The sequence below is a fragment of the Tursiops truncatus genome, chromosome 3 (assembly GCF_011762595.2).
Source record: "Tursiops truncatus isolate mTurTru1 chromosome 3, mTurTru1.mat.Y, whole genome shotgun sequence".
Lineage (NCBI taxonomy): Eukaryota > Metazoa > Chordata > Mammalia > Artiodactyla > Delphinidae > Tursiops > Tursiops truncatus.
The window spans coordinates 77,027,101-77,042,709 of NC_047036.1; the positions used below are offsets into that span (position 1 = coordinate 77,027,101).

The 15,609-nt window shown below is 43.6% G+C and overlaps 1 protein-coding gene and 1 long non-coding RNA gene across 4 annotated transcripts in view; one reads left to right on the forward strand and one right to left on the reverse strand.

The window, feature by feature from the left end:
- Positions 1 to 2,609, reverse strand: part of ELL2 (elongation factor for RNA polymerase II 2) — a 94,155-nt gene extending 91,546 nt beyond the window's left edge. Inside the window, exon 1 of the mRNA XM_033853046.2 lies at positions 2,329 to 2,609. Coding sequence (XP_033708937.1) covers positions 2,329 to 2,475 — 147 coding nt within the window. The 5' untranslated portion in view covers positions 2,476 to 2,609. The remainder of the gene's footprint in view (positions 1 to 2,328) is intronic.
- LOC109549085 (uncharacterized) overlaps positions 2,083 to 15,609 on the forward strand; it is a 347,869-nt gene continuing 334,342 nt past the window's right edge. The window contains exon 1 of one of the 3 annotated variants that reach the window (XR_012330786.1): positions 2,083 to 2,340. This is a non-coding gene — a long non-coding RNA (uncharacterized lncRNA). The other 2 variants (XR_002175265.3, XR_012330785.1) reach the window with 2 other exon arrangements.

The window sequence follows — 15,609 nt, forward strand, 5'->3', positions numbered from 1 at the left end:
CTCTGCCACCTCTCTCTCCCTGGGTACCATCCCTTCCCTGTGCGGGCCTCCTCACCCACCTCTTCCGGGTCAGTGTCTGTCAATCTTGTTGTGATCAGCTGTACAGTATGCCAGTTGTCCCCCCAAGGTGGCTGGTTGACCTACTGTCCCCAGAGATGCCTCTCCCCACCCCTGTGTGTCAGTCTTTATCTGCTCCCTGGGTCTGTTTCTGACTGGAGGTTGGCCTCCTCCTGCTGGCCTCTTCCTCTCCGGTGTTTTTCTCTTTACATACCCTGACCTACCTTCTTCCCACTGTCATTCCTTCCCACACCCTCCTCTTGGAACAGGCAAGCTTATCTCTCCATCTTGCAGGGCTGAGTTTCTCTCCAGTGTCTGCCCCTGTGTCCCTCTGCCTGCCTATCTGGCTTCCCCCAGATGGGCCTCCCACTCCATGCTGGTGCTGGTCTCTTCCCTGCAGATGCACCTGTCTGCGAGTAGCTACTGACACATGCAGTTTTTATTTCTTGTATTTCCTCGCATTCCTATTGCTGTGTGACTTCCCAGTCATACATGAGACCCTCTTTCCCTGAGACTTCATGGTGTGTAGGAAAAGTATCTTTCTCCCTGTGCATGCACTCCTCCCTCCACCCCCGAGTCTGAGTGTTTTTCGCCTATGCTTCTCTGGTGGGTAACTCATATGTCCTGGAATGTACATCCATGTGTCCACTCAATTCTGTGAGTGCCATCCTGAGGGCATGCTCATTTCTGAGTCTCTCCTGCTGTTTACATGTACACTATCATGTGAGCTCATGTACTCCTCAAGCTGTGCACAACTGTGTGCCTCCTCCTGTGTGCATGCTTATGTAGGGGCCCCCTGAAGGTAAGTCTCCCTTGGCCCAGGTTCACACCTCTCCTGCGGTTTTGCCTCCAACTCTGGGCCTTCCTTCCAAGCATTTAAAGGGCCTGGCACTAGTGGGAGCTCAACAGATGTTAATTCCTTTCTCCACTTTTATCTGAATAACTATGAGCGTGTCTGGGTATCCCTCTGGCCCTGCTTTATGAGATCAGTTAATCTGAGCGTGTTTCCTTGACATGGACTTGGTTATTTGTCGGGATACCCTGTGGGTTCTCTGCTCCACGGACGGTCTCTCTTCTCAGAGTGACTGTTACCGGTCCCTCATATGGTATATCCCTCCCCTTATGCGATGCGTCCACTGTCTCCCTCACTCATTCACAGTACTGCATCTCCATAAACGGCTTCCCTAGGCACTCCGGTTGCGGCGTTTCTTCGCTATGCCTCCCACTCTATCCCTCACTTTTTTTTTTTTTTTAAACGTGAAAACGCGTCCCTGGGTTTGTCCTCCAACTGCCGAGTACGTGAGCCTTCGCTGTGCTCGAGTTGTGTGTGTCCATGGATCTCTCTCCGGGACGCGGTGCGGGGTGAGAAACCCGAGTCTGCCCGGGACGCAGTGTATCCCCGCCCCCGCCCCCGCCCCGGACCCTCGATCCAAGTTTCCAAGTCTGTGAATCCGCCTCAGACGCGAGCGACGCGTCTTTCGGGTATGAGGAGCCACGGAGACTCTCTCTCCTCAGTAACCGATATCTCTGCTCCCGGGTGAGCGCTGGCTGTGTGTGGCTCTCGCTACGCGGTGTTGTGTCTCTGGGAACGCGAAGCGCCCGTGTGCCCGAGTCTCTGGAAGTGTAAGGTGTGTCCCCCTCCTCCCTCATACGCGGACTGTCTGTGCCTCAGCCTTTCCGAGTACACGGTGTGCCCCCCGCCCCCATAAGCTCAGCGCCTGTATCCCCAAGTTCTTGCGAGTACAGTGTGTATCCCACCTTCATACGCGGAGCGCCTGTGTCCCGGTCTCTGCTGGTCCGCGGTGGTACCCCCAAAACGCGGACGATTAGTGCCCGCCGGTCCTCTCGGGTTCGTTACCCGGACGCTGCCCTCTGACCCCTCCCCACCCCCCCGACACGCCGTGGGCAGAAGAGCCATCTCACTCGTCTCCCTGTTGCCTTTCTCCCTCACTGGGACAGAAAAGGCTAGAAAACCCGGGCGCCGTCGGAAAGTCCCGCAGCGGCTGCGCAGCCGAGCCAGGGCTGCGGCTGCCTCGGCCCCGCCGCCAGGGGCCGCCCGCCCGCCCGCCTCCCAACGCCCAAGCGCCCAGCTGGCCCGGGACGGCGGCGTCAGCGACCCTGCCCGGCCCTGCCCAGCCCTGCCGCCGCGGGCGCTGACGGCGAGCCCCTGCTCCACCGGCCTCAAGCCAGGTGCCGGTGGCAGGGAGAGGCGCGGCGGGGCGGCGAGGGACGCCCTCTTCCTTCCCGAGCCCGGCCAACTGCCCAGCTCACCTCGTGGCTCTGGTAGGTCTCGAGCGCGCGGATCGCCGTCTCGGTGAGCTTCACATGCAGTACGGTGGTGTTGTCCTGTCCCAGCCTCCCGCACGACAGCCCATAGCGCTGCTCCTCCCGCAGGCCCGCCGCCCCCCCTGCCGCCATCTTAAACTCCCCGGGGTGCCGCCGCCGACGCCGCTCGGGCTCTAGCCTCCACTGCGGCCGCGGCTGCTCGGGCTTCTGCAGCCGCCGCCACAGCTACGGCCATCCCGCTGCTGACGTACTGTCATATACTGCGCGCAGCCAGACCTCGGGCTGCCACCGCCGCCACCCGCCCCACCCTCCGGCCTCGTGCCCCGCCCCGGGCTCGTCTCATTGGCCCCGGTCCCCTCAGAGCCGTCCTCATTGGCCGCCCTCCACTCTCACGGGGGCGGAGCCCAAAGTCGCTGGAGTTTGCTCCCGGGACGGGACGTCCGAGAGGTAAGAGGCTGACGTCGAGGTGACGCGCCAACTTAATCGCACCTGACGTCACGTCTGGTCGTCTTGGCCCACTGGCCGCTATTGGCCAGGCTGGTTTGGGGGATCCCCTGCTAATTGGGTGTCCAGATTGCCTGGTCTGGTTACCTGGGGTCGAAGCCCCGCCCCTTGGGGGTATAGTAGTAGAGAGCCGGAGTGTAGGGGGGAGTCTCTTCCTGCGCTGGTGGTCCTTGGAGAGGAGGATTCCCACCCCGAATGTGAGGCCAAGTAAGGACTTCGTCCCCCGACGGCTGCGTTAGTTTGTGGAGTAGGATGTGTGCGTGTGAGGGAGGTCGCTGTAGGCTGAGTCACTGGAGAGTCTCTCCTCAAAACTCATTGCTATTGCTGTGCGACCGAAATGGGGGAGGGTGCCCTTCTCCGTCATTTCACCCTAAATTTGAAATTAGTGAGTTGGCCCTTGGTTTTAAGAGTTTCTGCTAGATTGTGTGGAGCATCTTATGTACAACACCATGCCTAAAGGTTAAATCCCTTTGGTGTGGTGGGCATAGTACTAAAGAAAACGGAATTTAAAGGTTTTTCCCACGCCATGCCCTGTTGTGATCCCAGAGAAACGGTATTCCGTTCCTTTGGAGTTCGCCATAGGAACAGGGTTGTGCCTTTTTATGGGACTTGGAGCGGCAGTTAGGATTTTCCTTTCAAAGGGCAGTAGAAGAGTGTAAGCGTCCTTGACCTAAATTAAGAGAAACAGCGACATCATTCTCCGGTTCGTTTGGGTTCTGTCCATTTCATTTGACAGGGATGTGGGAAAACCTAGAGTTTAAGCTATTGATGTTAACCGTAGGAGATGGGTGTGTGAGGGGCTGCGGAGGCTGGGCGTACTTTCCGTTCCTCGCGATGCTCCATGTGTAGGCGTGGCTAAAGGAGGAAGCCTAATCAGGAGCCCTCTTCAGGCTGTGTGTGGAGGGACTGACAGGCTTCCCGTCAGAGGGGATGAGTTAACAGGGTGATCAGCACCACCAGATAAAAACAAACCGTTCAAAGGCTTGAAACTGTTGCAAGGCAGTTTTCAAAAATGATTATTATTTTTAAATTTGAGACGATTTTTGTTTCCCTCAGATTGTAAAACCTTGTTGCGTTTTACAGGGATTCCCCAGAAAAATTATAGGCATTTAATCAGTATTTCCCATACTTTTTAATTGGATAGGGCTATGATTTTCCAGAAAGGTCCAAGTGGGATTGTTTTCATGATTCACCCCCTCCCCTTAATAAATCCTCTAGCCTACATGTACACCACCTCTTGATTCAGACCCTCAAGCATTGTATGTGTATAATACAAATTACAGAACGAATTCTCCTTCCACAGAATATGGGTTAAGTGGAAACATCTGTATTAAGTGTTGTTACATCACAGAAGAACATTTTTAAAATTGATTTAATTTCAATCCACTAGATTTGGCTAGCTGTTAAGGCGTGATTAACACTTGTTAATTTAGTTTACTAGTGTTAATTATCTTAAATTCATTGAATAAATTAAGGCAATCACAAAATTTTTTTTAAAGTCTTATACTTGAATTATTCTTTTTTCCTGTTTGCTTTGCTCTTTGATAGGGAAGGACTGACTGACCACATATCTAAAGTTTTAATTATTTCGGGGTGGGGAGGAGAGTTTGACCAGAACAAGTAAAACCTGTATACCATTGCTTTTCTGGTGAAGGTGGGTAAATCCCCGCCCACATGGCATCTTAACTTGGCCTCCTCTTACTCAGAACTTCTGATGACATCCAAGGGGTGGGGGAGGAGCAAGGGTGGTTTTCACTGTAGTTTTTAAATGTCTGACCCACAGCCCCTTAATAGAAATTGATTTTCTTTTCTTAGTTGTGGTAGGAAAATTTTTCTCATGCTGTATTTCAGTGAGTAACCTAATCTTTCAGTGAGTAATACAGTATATTATTGTAGTGAGTTATTGTTTGTATTTTTCCTCTTTTGAGCATTTCGGCTATGGAAGGAAGCAATGAACATGTACAAGACAATAGGGTAGGGGCTTCCCTGGTGGCGCGGTGGTTGGGAGTCTGCCTGCCGATTCAGGGGACACGGGTTCGAGCCCTGGTCTGGGAGGATCCCGCATGCCGCGGAGCAACTGAGCCCGTGAGCCACAACTATTGAGCCTGCGCGTCTGGAGCCTGTGCTCCTCAACAAGACAGGCCGCGATAGTGAAAGGCCCGCGCACTGCGATGAAGAGTGGCCCGCGCTTGCCACAACTAGAGAAAGCCCTCGCACAGAAACAAAGACCCAACACAGCAAAAATAAATAAATTAATAAACTCCTACCTCCAACATCTTAAAAAAAAACAAACAATAGGGTAATCTAGTTGTGTGTCTCTTCATTGCATAGTACACATTATGCCTGCCTGAATCAAATGGGCAAGTTGTGACGCTGACAAGGTTAATTCCTTCTCAGGAGGCTGGTGAAAGTTGCTCTTTGGGAAGTTTGCCACTTTATAGATATTTTCTGTATCATTATTCAGTTTAATTAACAATTATTGATTGCTAAATAAATGTAAAATGCTGTGGAAGATTTAAAACATAAACAGTGTAGTCTCTTATTTAAAGAGATCTTCTGTTTGAATATGGGGAATGAACCAACAAACTCAAAGTGATTAGAGAATTAGTAAGTGCTAATTTGGGTGGTAGTGTTTATGAGCTTAAAACTTCAAAGAAAGGAGAAGTCTGCAGAAGTTTTGTGGTGGTGTGGAACTTGAACAGTTTTTGAGGGTTGAGTAGATAGATTCTAGATAAGTAGAGGTGGTATAGATGGGAAGAGGCCAACTAAAAGTGATCTTAATGATCATTCTAGCTAAACTCATTAATTTTACGAATGAGGAGACTGAGACACTTAATTTAAAAGCAACCTGTCTAGGGGCTTCCCTGGTGGCGCAATGGTTGAGAGTCTGCCTGATGATGAAGAGGACACGGGTTCGTGCCTTGGACCAGGAAGATCCCACATGCCGCGGAGCGGCTAAGCCCGTGAGCCGTGGCCGCTGAGCCTGCGCGTCCGGAACCTGTGCTGCGCAACTGGAGAGGCCACAACGGTGAGAGGCCCGCGTACCGCAAAAAAAAAGCAACCTGCTTAACTCATTACAACCAGGAGAGGCAGGGTCTGAATCAGCTTTTTAAGTGTCATTATAGTCACTATATACGTTGCGTAGCTATTGTTTGGACTTAATAACTGAGAAGAAATCTGTCTTATATGATAATTCAGTGGAAGAAAAAAGTGAAAAGGAAGTAACCTTGTTCAGGACTTGCTCCATCTCTGATGTCTAGTGTGCGGTGCAGACAGAGGTTGTGTGAATATCAAGGCCATCGCTGGTCTTCAAGTGCTGGGCCACCCTTCACTCTGGGTTGCCACGTATTTAATGAGCATTTCTTACTTATCCTTTGGAACTGAGGTCACCAGTTCAGATGACTTCAGGGACCATTAGGTACCCGAAATGAGTGAAGTGGCCAGTTTGCCGCAGGGACTGAAGGTGCTGGACTGTGGTGAGCTGGGGGTGTTTAAAGGGCTCAGTGATTTTCTGGTTTGGCTGATTGTTGCCAGGTGAACCTGCAGGGACCCAGTGTTGTCCGATCTTCTAATTTTTCAAGAAAAGCTGTAAATCGAAGATTTTTACATGGGCTTTCTGAGTTTATTTGTTGGCACCTTACTAAAAATGTCAATAAATGTTCTGTGGACGTTCAAAAAGTCTCTTGGCCTGAGTTAGGCCACAGCTTTCTAGTTTTCAGTCTCTGCTTTAGTGCTTTTCAGTGCTGAAGGCCATTCTGTCTTATACACGTCTTAGTAGTTTTGTGAGTTATTTCTTAAAGCCACTTATAAAATAGTTTCTACTAATGTCTTAATACAAGGCAGTGGCTTCTGTTATGAAAAGAGAACACAGACGTTATGGAGTTACAGCTGAGAAGCAAAAATCTCCTTTCCTTGGACACAGCTGAAGTAGGAGCTTGATGGTTTTAAAGGAACTTCACTAAATGTTCATAGAGAATAAAAGTGAAATACCTACAGAAGGGACATAAATATTTGTTGCCTAAACACAAATTTTAAGCTGAGCAATTGTGTCATGTGTGATTGTTTTTGCTGCATTCCACTCAAGTGTAAGAAATGTCATATTGCATTATTTATCATCATCATCATCATCATTATTGGTAAATGTGGTTCTGAGCCCCCTATCTCTGTGTGGTAGAACAATAAATCTACAGGTGTTACAGAGGTCCCAGAATATATGGGGAAGGCTCTCTGGTCTATGTCCATTGGTGCTGGTATAATCCATTAGAAGCTCAAGAATTTCCCTTTAGGAAGGGTTTAAGATTGGGTGCAATCTGGATGGAAGGAACCAGGGGATGTGAATTAAAACTGGGTTTACATAGCAAACATACTGGTTTTACTTTAGATTGTGTGTTTATATGGCCATTGCGTTGAGGGTGGCGTTGATAGGGATTATGAGAAGGGAGGCTGAAACTTTCCCTAGTCACTACTTAGCACTGAAACATTTATGATGGTGGTCTATGTGATTTCCTGAGAGGTATAGCTCATCTGGGAACTGGGGTACTAGGTCCAACTCTCCTCTCCAGGCATGTCCTTTCCTGGGGAGCTGAAAAGACAGTGGACTTGGGCCGAACCCTTCCTGGGATTGGCAGCCTCTTCCCCTTCCCAATCTTGGGGGAAGCTATCCCAGCTCTAGACTACTCTCTCTGCAGTCTCTTAGTCTCCAAAGTCCTTTCCTCCTCCTAGGACCCTCTGGTTCTTTTAAAAAATTGTAATCTGGGAGTAAGTATCCCCCTGCCCCCAACCCCCTCTCACTTCCTCCCCTCCAGTTCAAATTCCTTCTTTCTGTGGGTGGTGCTGTGTAGAAGGTGGGGTGGGCGGAGTTCTCTCTCATTCTCTCAGCTATATGGAAAATACAGCTCTGGCTTCCTAAGACAGAGATACCCAGTCTTGACTGACACTTTTCTGGGCTTCTCTCCCTCTTTGTTCCTTGCCTTTCCCACTTGAAGAGCAGTCTCTAGGAAGTTGTATGTCTTTTGAAAGCAAAATGACTTTGGTTTAATTCTCCTGCACACCAATAAAACTCTTTCCCTCTGTACCGACTGAGAAAAATGTCCTGTCCACAGAATTGCACAATATAGTGACCAAAATGTCCCTTTCTCCCACATGATAATTGTTTTTGTGGCTTTTCAGCATAGTGCAAAGTGCCCTGAAAGGTGTCAAATAAGCTCTGAGAATGAGAAGCATGGTAAAGAGTGACCTCACAACTCTTAACTGTTTCCATGCTGTTTTGTACTGAAAAGGAGCACATGCATTTCTGAATAAACTGAGGAAGTAGGAAGATTAGATGGGGCAAAATGACTGTTTAGCTTTTCACTTTAAAACATACTAATAGTGGACCAAATGCCATCAACATCTAGAACAATATTGATAATTAATAATAGCTTGAATTCCTGATGGGACTTTGCATTTTAAAAACAATTAAGTTATATTATCTCTTTGAATTTTCTCTGTACTCTTTGAGATAGTCATTGTTTTATACTAATTTTACCTTTAAAGTAACTGAGGCTCTGAGAGGCTGTGATCACCCAATTGGTAAGTGACCGAGCTTAGTCAGAACCTAAAATTTCCTTTTCCAAATCTATCACTTCTGTCTTTGAACATGGCTCTAAGGTCTGAGGAATTACACTGAATGTGTCAGGTTGTCACAGTAAAATTAATAAAAAGGAAATGGTTGGTTCTACTTTGGGGGGCAGCTTGGGGGTTGGTTTTGTTGTTGGTCTTTTTTTTTTAGTTTTTTAATTTAATTTAATTTATTTTTTTATACAGCAGGTTCTTATTAGTTATCTATTTTATATTGTTGTTTGTCTTGAAAGAAGGACTTAAGTTCATTTGAATCACCCCTTCCACACAAACACCAAATATTCTGTTAAATAGTTAGAAGGTAAATAAAATGTTTCATTTAGCTTTGGTTTATTATAGCTAGCATATTGACTTTAGTGAGATTTATGAAAGCTAATTCTATTTTTATGTGTGGCATAGATAATTTGTGATATATTGGAACCCTTGGTATAACAAATGTGTGCACAGGTGCCCATTTAAAATGCTCATCTTGGGAATTCCCTGATGGTCCAGTGGTTAGGACTCTGGGCCTAGGGTGCAGGTTCAGTCCCTGGTTAGGGAACTGAGATCCTGCAAGCTGCATGGCACAGCCAACAAGAAAAAAAAAAAAAAAGAAAATGCTTGTCTTATAATTTTAAATTATAAGGATTTATACTTGTTATATCTTTGCTTTTATTGCATATTGTTCATATCTATGATTTATTTGATAATGAGTCTTTGGTCAAAAGCACAATTCCCAATGATATCACTAGTTCCAAAAGCAAAATACCACTCACTTTATAAAGTAGAAAATATATATATCACACATATGAACACAGAAGCTTTTCTGTTTCTACTTAGAGAATTAGAATTGCATTTGCCCTGATCCCATTTTGTTTTCAGTCAGCAGTTTATTCAAGTATCATATTTATCATCTTTGACCTTTTGATCTGTCATGGCTTTTGCTGTTGCTTTGGATTTTGGAAATTTAAGAACCAACATGATCCTTATAGGTTAGAATATTTACAGAATTCAAAACAGGGCAGTATAGTCTTAACAGGGGATGTAAGATATGAGAATAAGGGATATTAGATGAGAAGCACCATTCAGGCACTAATTCCTAACCAAGGGGGGAAAGTGGCAGGGGGAGGGGGGTGATGAATTGGGAGATTTGGATTGACATGTATACACTAATATGTATAAAATGGATAACTAATAAGAACCTGCTACATAAAAGAATCAATAAAATAAAATTCAAAAAAAAGTGATTATTTGCAAAAAGTATTTAAGAGTAAGAGATTGTTGCTACTGGTAGTAGTCACATATTTACTGAATAAAGTTTCATGGCTGTACATTGACTATTGTCCATCCTGAGTGGATTAAAAACTTCAGTTCAATTGTAGGGAATATTATAAGCCTGGAAAAGGAAAGGAATACATTTTCCTCCAAGGGCTGATATGGTTGCATAGTACTGCCCCCTTCAAATTGTTATAGCAAATTAATTTTAATGGTGACTAATTAACAGAAATGTGCTTATAATCTGTAATCTGGGGACTTCCCTTGTGGTCCAGTGGTTAAGAATCTGTCTTGCAATTCAGGGGATGCTGGTTTGATCCCTGGTCAGGGAACTAAGATCCCACGTGCCGCGGGGCAACTAAGCCCGCATGCCACAGCTACAGAGCCCATGCGCTCTGGAGCCCTCATGCCACAACTACTGAAGCCCGTGTGCATACCAGAACTAGAGAGAAGCCCATGCACTACAACGAAAGATCCACGTGCCACAACTAAGACCCAACGCAGCTAATCAATCAATCAATCTGTAATCTGGTCTTGGAAGCAGGGCCATTAACTGAGAATGAGGAGAGCTGCTCTCTGTTTCTGATTCTGTACCTCTTGATTCTCTATCTTTGCCTTGAATAAATCACTTCTCTTATGTGTAAAATTATTTTAGGTAATTTAAATACTCTGGTTATTTGAATTGTGATAGTTCGCTTCAATATTTCTCAACTGAGGGACTTCCTGGTGGCACAGTGGTTGGGAGTCTGCCTGCCAATGCAGGGGATGCGGGTTCGAGCCCTGGTCCAGGAAGATACCGCATGCCGCGGAGCTACTAAGCCCATGTGCCACAACTACTGAGCCTGCATGCCACAACTACTGAAGCCCGCGTGCTTAGAGCCTTTGCTCTGCAACAAGAGAAGCCATCTCAATGAGAAGCTCGTGCTCCTCAAGGAAGAGTAGCCCCTGCTCACCGCAACTAGAGAAAGCCTGCACGCAGCAACAAAGACCCAACACAGCCAAAAATAAATAAAGAAAAAAAATAATAAAAATCTTAAAAAAAATATTTTTCAACTGATCCAACATAAAAAATATTAAAAGTATAAAGTATGATTTGATTTACCTGCAAGAGTATTAGCCTCATATTGTAATATAAATGTATCAAAATCAATATGTTGTACACCTTAAGCTCACACAATGTTGTATATCATTTATATATCTCAATTTAAAATAAAAGTATTAGTCTCTAACAGGGATAGTCACATTTCTTAAAAACAACAGTCCAGAATGTTAATGATCTATTGTAACTCTGACCCGTGGTAAAAAAAATTGTACTGGCATCAGCAGATTGTATTAAACTTCAATAGTATAGAAAGCCAAGCAGCATGATTTAGCTTTGTCAAATGTTGACATTTCTTGTATTCTGCATAGAGGAAGAGGTCTGTCCTATGTAGATTTTGAATTGATCAGTATCTTTGCTTCATTTTTAGTTTCCTGAATCTTTAAAAAAAAATGTTTCTGTCTTGTGGTTTTAAAATTAACCTGTTTTTTACACACTCACTCTAAGCATATCGGTTTGAATAGATCAATTGAATGTTATTTTTGACTGTTTTCCAAAACAGAGCATGGCATTGGAAATTTACTTTAAAAATAGAAAATTTGAAGCATGTCTTGGTTTGCAATGGCAATTCCAGAAGGTTTGCTGTAAAATATTCAAGTGTTAGCTCAGAATAAACTCTTTAAAATTTATTTTTAATTTACGTACAGTAAAATTTACTTTTGTTTTAGACAAACAGAATAGTTCTATTACTCCCAACAAACTCCCTCATGCTGTTCCTTTGTAGTCAGACCCTTCTCCCCTCCCTCTTAACCCCTGACAACCACTGATCAGTTCTCTATTCCTACAGTTTTGCTTTTTCAGAATGTCACATAAATGGAATCATACAGTATGTAGGCTTTTTGATCTGGCTTCTTCCACTTAGCATAATGCATTTGAGATTCATCCATGTGGATGAATATATCTGTAGTTTCTTTTTATTGCAAAATAGTATTCCATTATGGATGCATCACAGTTTGGTTATCAGTTGAAGGATATTTGCATTCTGTCTAATTTTTGGTGATTCTGAATAAAACTGCTATAAACATTCACAAGTGGTTTTTATGTGAACATGAGTTTTACCCCTTTGGGCAAATACCTAAGAGTGGGATTAACCGCATATAGTAAGTGTGTATTTAACTTTATAATAAACTGCCAAACTATTTTCCAAAGTGGCTATCCCATTTCCTTTTTATTTATTTATTTATTTTGGAGTTTGGGCTTCTCTATGTACTTACCAACACTTTGTGTTGTCAACTTTTTGTTTTTAATTTTAGTCATTCCAGAGGATGCATATTAGTGTCTCATTGTGGTTTTAATTTGAATTTCCCTAACGACTAATGATGTAGGGTACCTTTTCATGTGCTTATTTGCCATTCTTATATCTTCTTTTTTGAAGGATCTTTTCAGATCTTTTGCCAATGTTTAAAATTGGGTTGTTTGTCTTCATATTGTTGAGGTTTGAAAATTCTTTGTGTAATCTGGATATAAGTTCTTTGTCAGGTATGTGATTTGCAAATATTTTCCCCCAGTCTCTGGTTTGTTTTTTAATTCTCTTAAAGTATCTTTTGCAGAGCAAAATGTATCATTTTGCAGAGCAAAAAAGGTTTTTAATTTTGATGAAGTCCAATTTATCAATTTTTTTAAAAGACAATACTCTTAGTGTTAAATCTAAGAACTCTCTGCCTATCTCAAAGCCATGAAAATTTTCCATATGTTTCCCCTAAATGTTTTACGTTTACGTTTAAGTCTGTGGCCCATTTTGAGTTAATTTTTGTAAAAGATGTGAGATAAGTGTCTAGGTTCATTTTCTTTTCCCACATAATAGATTTACACCATTTCTTAAAAAGGTGGTCTTTTCTCCATTGAAATGCCTTTGCACCTATGTCAAGAATCAGTTGGCCATAGCATTGATGTCAGTCTATTTCTGGACTCTTTATTGATCTATGTGTCTATCCTTTTCCCAATACCATACATTGTCATGATTATTGTAGCTTTACAGAATTAACTTTAAACACCTCTGCTATGAAGAAACAAATTCTCTATAGCATTCTAGTCAATTTCCTTTTAAATCTTATTATCTAAGCAAATGGATTATTTCTCAACAATTTCAATGTCTTCTGTCTTCATTCAGTTTATATATTGATTATAAATTCAGCATGGGCTGTAGCCATACTTTTTATATTCCTTCCCTGGATAGAAAAAGACCCCAGTGGACTATGACATTTAACTAGAGCTTTCTCTGCATCACAGTCTAAATGCAAAAATTTGCAAAAGAACCATTTACTAAGCTACTACCTGCAAAACTTCCCTAGATGGGCTTCCCCTCGTCTCACGGGCCCCACCACCACCCAGGCTGAGCTGCCTGGACAGTGACACCCTACCACCCAATTGACAACCAGCTTCCTGTCTGGTGGAGTGGCAGTTGGTGGAAGCCAGCTGTTATGATTCATATCATTTAAGATTTCTGCCTTTTGAGAAGTGACGCTAATAGAGCCATGCTGAATGGTGTCTGATTGGGAGAATTTTCTTTATGAAAGAGGTTTGATTTCTAGTGCCTAAGCAATTGAACTTTTTTTTTTTTGACAGGTACGTTTCAATTTCTAGTTTCTGTGTGAGCTCAGTTAGGTAGATAAATGTTGTTTTCATCAAGTGTTTGTACTTGCTGTATTTCTTCCTGAAAAACAAACGAACACGGAAACTTCTGTAATAAAAGGTTCTTGCGTGTTACCAATTCTTTAATAGTTTTATAAGTTTTCAGGCTTCTGATATTCTCCAAAAGGCAAAGAATTCTCTGCCCACGATAGGATTACACGTTGAATTTGGTGAAATAATTCTCATGTGCCTGAGGGGATAGCTTCATATATCTTGCGGACATGGTCTTTCTCTTAGGCTGCTGAACCCAAAATCCTGGGTTTTTTGGTTTGTTTGAGTTTTTTGTCATTTTGTTAGCTCAGATAGACTTATGAATATTATTTAAAAGCAGAATATTTGTTAGGAGGGCAAAGGATTTTGCCACCATAGGGACAAGTTTTTGTGCCATTCAGTCAGTAAATATACTGAAAAGAACAATATAAGAAAAACTTTTAAATATCATTAAGGGAAAAGTGTACTGGCTTTTATGTGATACCCCAAATTAACATTGTCCTTACATTAGAGCAACAGAGAGAGCATGATGATGAAGGAAAAAGACAGTGATGAAGTTTGGGTCATACCGATCATAGTACCAGTCAAGAGGTGGGGAGGGAGCCTGTTTGCAGCAGACTTGTACAGGATGGGCCAGATTTCTATAGGGATGCTGATGGCATCTTTGCTACCTGCTGAATCATGCCCCTAAATATGAGAAAGTCAAATTGTGACTGGAATTTTTCTAATACTAAGAAGTGCTGATTCCCTATAGCCAATTAAAGTTGTGCTAAAAGTTCAACATTTTATAGCATTTGGTAGTGAGAAGTGATATTTAGCTTTGGTTTAGTGATACCCTAGGGCAGAAGTTCTCAAACTTTGCAGTATATAAGGATCCCCTGGGGAGCTTGTTAAAAATTTAGGTCCCTAGACTCCAGCCCTGAAGGTTTGGATTTAGCAGGTCTGGGGAGTGGCCAAGAATCTGCATTTTAACAACCTCACTCTGTTTGGCACCCTGAGTCATCTCTCAAGAAGTTACAAAATTCTCCTAACAAAAACTGTTGTCACTCAACTTAATTTTTAAAATACTATTTCACTTAGAACAAGTAGGTGTTATGAAACCTAATGATTGATCTTCAGAGTTCCAAAGCGGTTAGCCATACTAGTTTGGATTGCCTAGGTGTGAACTAAGATGTAACATGCAATGAGCAGTATACAGAAGCTTATATTAGATTTCTTTCAATTAGAAGTTATTAGTTACACAACTTCCATTTCCAGGTCATCTGTGCATCCACAGATGGTATTAGATAAGAGAGGTAGACCAGGCATAGCTACCTAGGGAATTTCACAAGGTTCTTAATAATCATTTATTGCCTACTGTGCCCTTAATGATGTTGCTCAGGATCCCATTAAGTTAGCTGTGAATATAGTAATTGGTCCCTGGACAATAGCCAGAGGGTGTTAAATCCTGTGTCTCTACCCTTTCTGGTCATGTTAGAGACAAGATAGAAATTGTTGCATATATTCCTTTCTGGGGACAAGGCTGCCTGTGCTCCAAAGGAGATTTCTTAAAACACAGCAGGAGCCCCTAGAGAGTCTTCCTCTAATTCAGGCAGGCACTTATGACCTACTTTTGAAGGTAATTTGAAAATCCCATCAAACACAAGCAATCAAAATGCAGCTTCTCCACAAGGTATTTTGTAGACCTAGCACTGCATCCTTTCTCTCTGCTCACACCAACAGCTTGAATATATTTTGGTTAGGATTTTCCCCTCCCTTTAACGATAGTTAAGTAAGATGGAGAATTTCTAGTTTCTGGACACAATGCAACCGCACAAATGAATATGATAATGATGTAAATTGGTTCTTCCTGTATGTAACAAAAGGAATCAGATTTGTTGACTTGGTGTTCAAATTCAGACAAAGTTCTGCAGATTGCAGAATGATAACACCCAAGCCAGAGGTTCTTTCTCCTCCTTGGAAGCCCCATGCTTGTGGTTTATGTAGTACCTTCTGAAACTTTTCAAAGCACAACTTTGGTAAGGCAAAAAAGAGATTCATAGGGCTTCCCTGGTGGCGCAGTGGTTGGGAGTCCGCCTGCCGATGCAGGGGACACGGGTTCGTGCCCCGGTCCGGGAGGATCCCACGTGCCTCGGAGCGGCTGGGCCCGTGAGCCATGGCCGCTGGGC